A 12184-nucleotide genomic window follows, 5' to 3' on the forward strand; every position below is an offset into this window, starting at 1 on the left:
AAGAAGCACCAAGCACCATGCGAGTGTTCCCACTAACTGACACTTTGTCAGATCTCTACTTTGTTATTCATTTTAACCTCTCTGATGATATACCCACTTGTTCTTTACCTGAGAAATCTAGTAATGATGGAGCTCACTACAAGTAATTAACTATCAAATAAAACAAAATTTCCCAAATTGAAGTGGGAAAATATAACAATACCAAATAAAGAAAGGTGTTTAGCTAATATCAATGGCAAATGACCATCCAAGACACTGACAAAAATAGCAAGGACAACAATGCTATTCATTATTAGGATACAGCACAGTTCACATTTTCATTTTTGAGTGTACAGACAACGCTATTCTCTACCATCATGACAATCAGGTCAACACAGCATTTGCTGGGAGATAAGTGTATTAGTATTAAAGTACATCTACACAGGAATGCTGTTGTTCTCAGTTTACTTGAAACATGCAGGCATGATTTCCAACTCATTAGAGAAGGAAACCTAAGTGTGTGTTGGTTTTGTTTGGAGGATGCATGCACAGTACAAGTGTGTCTCATATATTAATGGAAGAAATCTTTGCTATGTTTCAAGTACCAAATATAGTGTAAGTGGCTGGTAACAATCTATTTTAAAGCAATTTCTATGAGCTCTGTAGTTGGCCAGGAAACTAAACGATGGCACAGGGTAGAAAAGGGAATTTAAGAGGTTGTACATTGTGGCCAAGTCTGTTTTCAGAGACAAAAAAACTTGGTAGAGAAATGAACACACAGAAAGCCTAATGTCCAAAGGACAGTAGGAATAAAGCAGCCCCCAGGAAAAACATATGAGTGCATGGATAAGAGAACAATATTGCAGGCTCTATAATGGAGGTTAGATGGGTATTAGCTACATGGAAGCACTAATCTAGTGGGCAAGAATGAAGTTTAAATCATCAATATCCAGGTGCTTAGCATTACTTAGGAATAAAGCAATTAGAATTCAGGGGGAATGATTATCAGATTTAACACAGAGACCATTTAGTGATAGCCACAGTATCATTACTGCTATTTAATGGTGAGGGCAACGCTAAAGAGTTAAAATGTATTGTTAGCAGGGATTAGATAGTATAGGGACACAAGTCACAATGGTCATCATTAAAGAGTCAGTAATTGCTGCAGTTACCGTACAGTGGTATCTGAGATACTGTTGCTTCACCCTATACTTTCAGTAGGAAATAACTGTGGAAGCTTTGTAGTGTCTGTTGAAAATGTATTTGATGCCAACCACCCTACAGGAAAAAGGCATGGATGATGTTATCAATGTGAATTGCTACCCCAGCTTTGTCTGCTGTTTTTGAATCATACTCCTTTGGGCTCAATAGCTATTGAGGGTTTTTACAATTCCTTTGCATTCCTCTTCTCTTTCAGCCCCACTCATCCTCTTGCCCTCAATGTACTCACAATGCTGCTGGCTACCTCACCCATCCACCTATTTTATTTTCCCATTATATTCTTTGGAATTTAGTTGAAATGTACAAAAATCAACTAAACATCTGAGAACATTGCAGCAGAGAATAGGAATAATGGGTTTGTTACAGGGAAGTGTGGATTGAGAGTACCTAAAACTCAGTACAGGAGACCTGATGAATCTCATTCTCCCATATGTGACATGAAGGAAACAGACTGGAAAATTCACTAATTGTAAAGAAACGTTTTAGCTCTGCTACCTGTCTCTTTTAAGTGGCTGTTTTAAGTGGTTTTATAGCAAACTTGAGGTCTCTCTCAGAGGAATCTGAGACAAACAAGATGAATGAAGAAGGTAACAAGGGTTCAAAGAAGAATAGAGAACATGATTTAGGGCCCCAGTCATGAGAAAAATAAGTGCTGCTGAATCATATTTCTCTCTTGATAACACTTCAGAAACAACTGAAGTGCACATTACCCAGTGATATGCACATTCTTGGAAAAAGCATGCTGTGAATCTTAAAGACAGCCTTAGTCTTAAGTGATGAGCTCAGACTCTAATGAGCATGACTTGAAGATCCAGTATTCATTGTAGAAGCATGTTGAAGCACAAGTGTTCTGATAGGGGAAAAACACAAACTAAGAAGAATACAGAATATTAAGTTTGTTAGCAGAGGATGAAAAACTATAAGTGAGACTTCTAAGCTAAAAGCTCTTCCATATGCAGCATATTGTAAAATAGGAGTGAGGCTGAAGAGTGAAAATAAGCCCAGACTTGAAGTATATCCTAGGAAGTGGAACCCCCTGAAAATGACCATATATACGCTGAACAATCATAATAATAATGCTGAAAAATTATACAGCATTTGATGTCTCTAAGGTGGTGTATTTAATTTAACAGATCAATCATAAAACGGTATTTCTCATTTGAAGAAGTTCATCCTACGGGGAGAGGTTTTCTGGGAATAATATCATAGAACCAGACAATCTTTCTGACCTGAGAAAATAACTGTGCCCAGATACACATGAATATGTCTAAATTTGCTTGGTGCATCTCTCCAGAAAGGGAGTTAATATATTCTTCCAAGTGAAGTAATCTTTGCCAGTAAAAGTCCAGTTACACCACTGTGTTTAATGAAATTATTAGGACCAATTTCAAGTAGTTTAGGCTCAAAATTTAGATTTTCCATCATTTAGGAAAATATTATTTTTCCCTGCCTGATGGTACAGGAAATGTTGCATGTTTAAAAATTTATTTAAAAGCATTTTGAGGGAAGTTAATAATTTCCATGCAGTGTTGAAACCCAAACAAAAGAGTGTTGGGCACAAGAACCTGAAAATGAAATTGATTATAAGCCAAGTGAAGTTGATCAGGTTAGTTTCACTTTCTAGAATAAGTAAAATGAAAAATGTGAAATACAAATGAAGACAAAAGGAAAATTCCATTTTAATTATTACAGTTTCACTAATGTGGTGTCTTATTAATAACAGCAATGACATTCTATAAAAATGATCATTTTTTTATGTTGACATTGTCCCTTTAAGATCACAAAACAGACTGGCCTTTGCTGCTGAAAACATGTGTCAACCCTGTAAACATTTAGGCATGTGAGCAGCTATTCACATAAGCCATCCCATTAAATCAATTGGATGGCTTGTGTGTATGTGTTAGCAGGTCAGGACCAGGAAGAGGAAATGACACACAAGCAAAAAATAATAAAATCTGAAATTCAGAGCATGTACAATAATTAAGGAACAGGTTGGTAACCCCCCTGGGAGCAGACTTCAGGAAATCCCTCACACAGTTAGTAAGGCAGAAATGGTATTCTGCTGGCTGCAAATTCAGAAAAAGTTAGTTAGAAGATTACAGCCAGTGAAGAGTCTGCTCAGAGGCAGACTCCAAGAAGGTTATGCTTAAACTTTTCCCAGCATCAAATATGGATGTGTACTGTTACCCAAAGCATAGCAGAGGAGATGTTAAAAGTGGGTTAATTAGGTGTGGAGAATAGTAGTGTTGAACACATATTAGAGAACTTTTAAGGATAATGAGTTCTTTTCAGTAATGAATGATTAAACTAATCTATTTTTATTTTCACTTCGACTACTACTCTATTATGTACCATTAGGGAATGAAGATTTATGTATGCACGAATTTACTGGGCAACAAAAAAGGGATGCAGGGGCACCTTAACATATTGTTGAAGAAAAACTTAATGACAAAACTCTACTAGCCAATTTACACTGTAGGGTTAGAATGAACCGATTAACCTAAAAAGATGTGAGATGAGAGGGGCTGAGAATCCATCTCAATTGGTGATTCACTGAATATGCTACTGTATTAATGATTTAAATTTATCTCAAATAAAAGATGTTGTGTGGAAATTAGACAATCTGATAATTCAACAATCATAGACCAACTGGTCTGTACTACCAAACATTTCATCTGTACATTAATAAGGGAATAATTTAGAGAGAGATGTGAGTTTTCTGGGGCTTACTATACCTCAAGATGAGGTTGCCTAAGGCCATTTAGCTAAGTTATGTAGACAAATTATATTTATCCCTAATTTCTATAAACAAAGATTAGCCACTTTTGGACATATACATTATATACAATTAAGAGGAGACTAAATGAATATATTGCAGTATTTCAAAACTACTTCCTATTTGTTTTATATGCACTCTGTATGCCAATAACTGACAAAAACAGAAGGGCACTCAGCCAGAGAATCCATTGTAGAAGGAGATCCCTTCTGACCCAGTGAATAGAAAAACAAGATGCTTTGACCACCACTTAGGGAAGCAATGACATGGTCATCATCAATCAAAACAGAACTGTGTAGAACAGGAGCTACTGCTACAGCTCTAGTCTGACTGGCCATATTGGTGATTGAATCGGTAGCCCTCCTGGCAAAGTAAGTTGTTTACATAAATCAAAATTTAACAACCTAAGGCAACACAAATGGAGCCACTTACATGAAGGGGCCTTCCCCCTCCACTCACTAATTTTGATGTGTAATTACTTGATTTACCTGTACAATCAGGTAGGTAGAAACTAAATATTAGGGTTTGCATCCGCAATGGTGAACCTACAGTGAACTCTGCCCACAACACTGGAAACCATTAAAAAAAAAAAAATCAGATGCCTTCTGTCAGGGTTCAACGAATTTTTGATACAGGAAGCCTAGTTCCGTAACCTCCGTGAAACTATCTGCACGAGCAAGTGCTTCTCAGTAAGAGTAATGGAAGCAAAATGATGTGCCGCGTCAACTGCAGCACTCTGTCTAAATCACAGCAGATGTTCGGTTACATACACCGGCCCGAATGGCATGATGAGCGTGCGCAGCACCCATACAAACCATGGGGGGCTGCAGATGCTCCAAACCTCTCAGGATCTGGGCCTCAATGAAATAGTCCATAAGAACTACCTCCAGCGGGAAAGTCCTCCTCTTAACCCGCCAACTACTTTAAAATACTCTGAAGGTTTCCAGTAAAAATCTGTTTTACATTCAGTTAAACACCTTCTGAACTAGGCAACATCTAGTCCATTGGGTCCATTGGGTGGTTGCGTAAGGCAGGTTTTGGTGCAAATTCTACTCTGTGTTTCAGAGGCTGTTATGTTCAGTTTCATTTTTGCAAGCCATTAAATATAGAATGTTAATCTACACTTTGTGTGAAGAAATCTCAACTCAAAATAACCAGAACAATAATATTAGATAAAACGAAAAGGAGTACTTGTGGCACCTTAGAGACTAACCAATTTATTTGAGCATAAGCTTTCGTGAGCTCACTTCATCGGATGCAACTGATGCTTATGCTCAAATAAATTGGTTGGTCTCTAAGGTTCCACAAGTCCTCCTTTTCTTTTTGCGAATACAGACTAACATGGCTGTTACTCCGAAACCTGTCATTAGATAAAACGTTATTGCAGGCAAGGCTGCCTAAGAGCTCGTCTACACAATGCATTAGTCTGCACTAGTGGAGTGGGCACTCGTGTGTTGTGCGCTATCTGGCCCACGTGGATCCTGCTGGTGTATACTAAAAGTTTCCTAGTGCACAGTAACGAAGTCCCGTTTCAAACAGTACTACGTTAACGTGCACTAGGGAACTTTTAGCGCATGCCAGTGGGGTCCACATGGGCCAGTTATTGCACAACACACTAGAGTGCACTATACAGGTAGTTACACAATTTAATAAAAAGTACTTCTGGAAGTTGGATTTCAATTTAATTCAACTGAATTTCAGTTCTGGGAGAACCAGTAATATTACCAATTACCTACTGAAACAATCCAATAATGGCCTGAGTGTGGCCAACAGCAGTACTTTGATGCTCACAGAGAAGTGATAGGAATAGAGTATCAATGCACAGTATGCTGTTCTTCAAAGGTGGTCGATAACTACACAATATCGTTAAAATGAAGAAAAGAAGTAATTCATCCCCTTACTGACTTACTGTTTGAACTTTGTGGAAATCCAGGCAAGGAGGATGGACCATTCATTCCAGGCAGAAGAACAGGAGGAAGGCCAGGGAGTCCTGGGTAAGCTGCTGGCAAACTGATACCATGAAGTGAACTGCTGTCCATCATGCCGGGCTGCTGTACTGTTAAGCCTAGCACATCTGTAGCCTTCTTTATACGATCCAATTCTTGCTGTGCCATCAGCTGTCTAACAGTTGTGGGAGCTAAATAATCTTTCTCCCGATCTAGCTGACTTCCTACAGTTTCTCTCACTTTTGAAATATGTTGTTTGGAAAAGATATGGTCTCTTATAGATAAACGTGCAGAATACTTCACCCCACATAGAGAACATTCTGGCTTTGTCCCATCAGTTCCACTCTGATTTATCATGAATGGCTTCCCTATGTTAATTTTGAATTTCTTTTCTTTTGCCCGGGCATTCTGGAACCAAACCTGGACCACCCGTTTGGGCAGACCAATCTCATTCCCTAGCATTTCACATTCTTGCATGGTTGGAGTCCGATAGTCACTAAAGCAAGCCTTGAGGACTTTAAGCTGGAGGTTACTCATTTGTGTTCGAAAACGTTTGTGACCTGGTCGATCACTATTTTTGGATTTAAAGGGGTTGTTAGCTCCAAATGGGTTGGGCGAACTTGGATCCGCAATGCTCGATGTTTCACTGCGATCGGCATTATCATCGGCATCATCAGTAATGTAAAAACTTTGGTCATGATCACCATCTTTGTCACTAAAATGTATCGATGGGCTAGTTAGGGAGAAGAGAAACTTTTCATCACAATTCTCAATTGTAGGTGTGGTTGCTGTTTTTGAAAAAGAATCATTCACAAGTGTTTTTGGCTCTTTGGGAGATGATACAGGTTTCACATCCCCTGAACTACAAGTCATGTTTTCCATTTCATTGTTTCCCTCGTCTCCTGTTGTGGCATCACTAATCGCTGTATTAATTGATGAAGTCTCATCAAAGTCAGTCTTATTTTGATCATACCCAGAGTCAGCAGGAGGGGCATTCAGATTTTCTATATCCTCACTGCACTCCGCTTTGAAAGAAGAAGGGCTTAAAAGATTCTTTGGGGACATCTCTGCAGTTTTACTAACAGGGGTTGACACTGTGGAGGCTAATTCATTTTCACTTGATAGATCAATCTTTGTTAACGACAGTGACGGATAATCAAAAAAAATATATTTTTGTGGGCTTTCTCCTCCATCTTCAGTTGATATTAATGGACTTGGAGGCAAACTATAACCTGCCTGTTTTCCTTCATTCCAGTGTCGAGAGCGAATGTGACTTTCCAAAGCTGACTTTGCTTTAAACAGTGCTCGACAAAAAGGACATCTTTTATGTGACTGGGCTGGACCTACTGCACGGAATTGTCCTTTTCTTTCTCGGGCTCGTGTGTTCTGAAACCAGACTTGTACTACTCTCTTTTTAAGTCCCACTTCACGTGCAATATGATCTAGCATCTTTCTGGTGGGATTAGAATCTAATAGGTATTTTTCATAGAGTATTTCCAGCTGCTCTGGAGTAATGGTAGTTCTCAAGCGCTTATCACGATGTTGGTCTTCCCCACTGTTTCCGCCCTCCTTTTCACTACAATTATTATCTTCTTTATCATCCAGTTTTCGTTTAAGTGAGCCAGAAACTGTAGGAGGGTGGGATGTGTGTGATGAGCTCGTCTGCTGGGGCATCTGAGCAAGAGAACTATTAAGCAATTGTCCAGTCATCAGAGGATTATTGGGGTCAAATATCATATAGGGCATATCCATGGGTCTTTCTAAAAACTGAGAGTGAAGAAATTGGTTTTGGGCTGCTAGGAAATGCATGTGCTGGTGCTCTTGCCAAAGTTCTAGAGTTGGAAAGGCTACTGTACACTGGTCACACTGGTATTGTAATAACTGAGGAGGTAGACTGTTCTGTAGAGAAGTCATTGAAATTGATATAGGACTAGAAGGAACCGGTGTGGTTTGTGACGCAGAAGGAGGTCGTCCCACCATCTGTGGTTGTTTTTGCTGTTGTGACTGAGAGACTGATGGCTGTGGATCAGAGGAAGTTATTGGTGCAGATTGTACAGATTTGGTGCCTTGTGAGGTGGTATCAATTTGCTTAGGGGTGATGTCATTTTGCTTTGGCTTTTCTGTTGCCTCAGGTTTAGGAGAACTTTTCTCAGGCTCTGGTTTGGGTGATGGCAATAAAGGAGTACTAGAACCGGAACCAGAGCTTGCTGCTGTCACAGTTGTATTTTTTGATGAGTCTGTTTGGCCAGAAACTGTGAAACTTTTATATAGCATTTGATCTGTGGCATCCATGGAATCTTCTGTTTGGCTTTCATCTTGAGCATCATCATCTTCATCTTTGTAACACTGTTTTTTCTGGTGTGTAATTAAATCAAAAATTCTGGGAAAAACTACGTTGCATTTTTTACATTGATATTGCATGTTGCTAGTTCGAATATAGCGCTCATTAGTGAGTTCCCTTTTTTCATTATCTTTAGTTTCTGCTTGATTTTCATAACTTTTGCGAGCTTTCTGTCGTGCATTTTGGAACCATACAACAATAACTCGAGTAGGTAGGTTAAGTACAGTTGAAAGTTGTTCAATTTCATCATCCTTTGGATAAGCATTTGTGTCAAAAAAATCTTGTAAGACCCTAAGCTGGTAGTCAGTAAACCTAGTTCTAGACGATCTCTTGCTGAAAGATGCATCAGATTTGTAATGCTCTAAGGAAGTGGGTTGAGGATCAATTCTGATATCTTCCAATACAGTTATGGGAGGATTACTAAAGTTGTATGGGGAATCTTTATTTCTTTGTCGTTCCTTAAAAAGTGTATTACGAAACCAGTGTTTGATAACTTTTTGGGAAAGGCCAGATTTCTCAGCCATTTCTTGAATCTGTTCTTCACTTGGAGAATTGTTAATATCAAAATAAGCCCGCAAGATTTTTAACTGATCATCTGTGATTCTTGTACGTGGACGCTTGAACTGAGAATGTCGTAGGAAGTTGGGATCTAATCCTAGCTGCTGCTGACAAAGCTGAGTAAGATCTGCAGACAAAGTATCCATTGGTGGCAGCTGGAGGGCAAGCTGAGGAGGCAACGCAGGATGTTGCACTGGCTGCATCATAATTGGAGGGAAAAGCGGAAGATCTAATGAAACAGGCAGCTGGACCTGAGGTGGAGCCGAAGGTGGTGGTGGAGGAGGCGGTGGGGGCGGCGGAGGTGGAGGCGGCGGTGGCGGGGTGGGTGGAGGAGCTTGCAAAGGAGTGGGAGTTGTATTTTGAATTTTTCCACAGCTGGCCGAAGAAGGCTGTGAAGGAGTTGGAGGCAGGGAAGGGGGAGGAGGCGGGGGAGGAGGCGGGGGAGGTGGGGTTTCTGGAGAGGATGGTGAAATTGGGTAAAGTTTGTCATAAGCCTCCCTGTATTGACGGGCAAATTTCTCTAGTGCTCCGTAAGGAAAAAACTGACCATGCACATGCTCTTGATGACTCTTCAAAATAAGAATGTTAGAAAATAGTTTGCTACATGTTCCACATTCCAGTTTGTCAGTGTTTTCACCTTCACTGGTCTTACTTTTTTTCTGTACTTTTTGTCTGTTTTCATTATACTGAATAACTAGCTCAAAGCCAAAATTCTCCAGCAAAGCTTTGGCTGCGTTTCCTCTAGCCCCAGAAGCTATTCTAGGTGGTGGAATGGTCGGTTCTGAGGATTTCTGCTTCTTCATATCTTTGTTCTCCTTTAGTCCTTCGCTTTCATTTGTCAATTCTTGCTTTGGCTTTTCTTGTTTCTCAGAAATCTCTTCTGATTCTTTATATGATGGCATGTCCTTTATCAGCTGGCAGTCTGCACTTACTAGACTATTTTGCTCCTGTTTCATTAGTTTGCTACTTTGCTGCTGCTGTTTTTGTGATTGAATTTGGGGTTGTGTTGATTGATACTGTTGTGCTTGTTGCTGTAAGATTTGTAGTTGCGTTTGTCCAACATGGTGTTGAGTCTGTATCTGCTGTTTTAAATCTTCTAGCACTGATCCTGTCATCCCTGCCATTCCAGGCATACCAAATGTGGCAGAACCAGGCAAACACAGGTCTGGGCTCAGGCTAAATTCTGTCCCAGGTATGTAGAATGGAAAAAGGAACTGAGGCTGTTGAAATTGCAGCAGTGCTTCTGGTGTCATGGGAAAGTGAGGCAAAAATGCAGGGTTTAGAAACTGGGGCTGAAAGAACGCAGCTTGCTGTTGCAGTTCATGTTGTAATTGCATTTGAAGTTGTGCTGGTGACTGGGATGGATGATGTGTAGGCTGGGCAGAAATTAATTCAGAAGCTTGCTTTTTATTTAATTCTTTGGCATCTAAGTGGGTATCTTTGCTGTTAACTGCTGGTAAGCTCACAGAATCTAGCATCCCTTGGCTAGGGCTATTAACATTCCCTGCTACACTATTTCCACTAGTTATATTACCACTTGGTTCTAATTTTGCAGCCCTTGCCTTAGTCTGATGAAGCACAGATCTCATATGGATTTCCAATGTAGAACTTTGGCTATATGCAACATTACAAATGCTGCATTTGTAGGGTTTGTTATCAGTGCTGCTGTTGCTTTCTTGAGGGACAGGACTTGATGCTTCCTGCAAAACCTTTTTGAGTTTATGTAAATGAGACACTGAATTATAATGGACCAAGAGAATGTTCTTTTGAGTGAAAGATTCTTTACACACTGTACATTTATATGGGCGAGATGGATCTAGAAATTTCTCCATAGTAAAATTTGGCCCTTTTCTAAAAGGTAAGGTCCGCTTTGGTTCTGAGCCTATATCATCTGGAATAGAGCTACTATCACTTCCTACAGGACTTGCTTTACCTTCCTGGTCCATCTCATATTCTCGTTCTATTTCCTGTTCCAGTGCATGATCATCTTGTGCCATACTTTCACTTTCCGCCCAGAGTTCACCATTTACAGGTAAAGATGCATACAGCTGCTGAATTTCAGCTTCGTTGAGTTCAGGGTGGCCTGCTTCCAAGTGTTTTTTTAAAGCCTGGAATGTACGGAAGCTACGTTGACAAAGGCTACACATGGTAGCAGCCCGAATAGCATGATACTGGGAATGTATCTGAAGCTTCTGCATAGTCTTAAAAGCCAAGCTACAATGGTTACAACGATATTTATAGACATGGCGATCAGAAACAGATAGTTGCTGCTTCTTCTGCTGTTCATTCAATTGATCTGGCAGTGATTCGGTGATCTTTGTATCCTTACTGCTGCTCTTATTCCATTCTGGCATTTCAGTACATTCCTTAGGTGGCTTCTGTTCCTCAGTCTTAATTTCCATTCCAGTTTTTGCTTCATCAAGCCCAGGAGTATTTTTCTCATCCATCAGACTGTCACCTGGTTAAGGAAGACAAAGAAATATCTTTTAGACATGTAACATTTGAGCATAGGCAATATTATTATTTATCTTATCACCCTCAGTGCCTAAGGACCAACCAAAAATGGTCCCCGACTGTGCAAGGTACAAACATAGACAGTCCCTGCTCCAAATTGCTAACAAACAAATAAGAGAGACAGATAAAGAGTAGGGAAAAGGGGCAAACATACAAGCAGAGTGATCAGTGATGGTGACCAACAGAATGTTAGTGCCACAATATTTTTTGTTAATTCTTAGGGTGGGGTTCAGTTAATTAAACATAGAGATGAAGGAGGGGAGGAGAAAGCAGATAGAAGGGATGCTGAGGGGGACAGGGCACGGAGAGAAGAAGGTATTAAGGGTGGGGGTGGGGGCTGAGGTGAAAAGACTGAGCAGGGGCTTGGAGCAGACAGCCTATTAGCACAGGGGAGAGTGTGTCTGGAGTAAAAATTGAAATATGGGCTGGATCCTAAGGACCCATTCATCTGACATTCCTATTGGCTCTAGTGAGAGTTACAGATAGCTCATTATCTTTTAGATCATGTCCTATATATTTTTAAAACAGCAAGGGGCTTATTTTCAAAATGGCCACATACAGCTGCCTAATTTCTACATTCAAATGACCACAGGTGTATACTAGCTCAAGTCAAGTATTTGTACAATGACATGGACAACATGCATCCAGTTAGATATGTGCCTATGCAAAGAGCCAAGTTCATTGCTAAGCTGTGGCATTTACAGAGGCCCATCTTTGAAAATCATGCCCTAGATCAGTGGTTCTCAAAGCCGGTCCGCTGTTTGTTCAGGGAAAGCCCCTGGCGCGCTGGACCGGTTTGTTTACCTGCCGCGTCTGCAAGTTCAGCCGATCGCGGCTCCCACTGGCCGA

The 12184-nt window shown here is 40.3% G+C and overlaps 1 protein-coding gene across 4 annotated transcripts in view; it reads right to left on the reverse strand.

The window, feature by feature from the left end:
• ZFHX4 (zinc finger homeobox 4) overlaps positions 1 to 12184 on the reverse strand; it is a 173928-nt gene that overhangs the window by 4633 nt on the left and 157111 nt on the right. For all 4 annotated transcript variants that reach the window (XM_084619226.1, XM_084619225.1, XM_084619223.1 and 1 more), the window contains exon 9: positions 5886 to 11279. In XM_084619226.1, coding sequence (XP_084475352.1) covers positions 5886 to 11279 — 5394 coding nt within the window. The remainder of the gene's footprint in view (positions 1 to 5885; positions 11280 to 12184) is intronic.

Source organism: Lepidochelys olivacea, assembly GCF_965140295.1.
Source record: "Lepidochelys olivacea isolate rLepOli2 genome assembly, chromosome: 2".
Taxonomy (NCBI): Eukaryota; Metazoa; Chordata; order Testudines; family Cheloniidae; genus Lepidochelys; species Lepidochelys olivacea.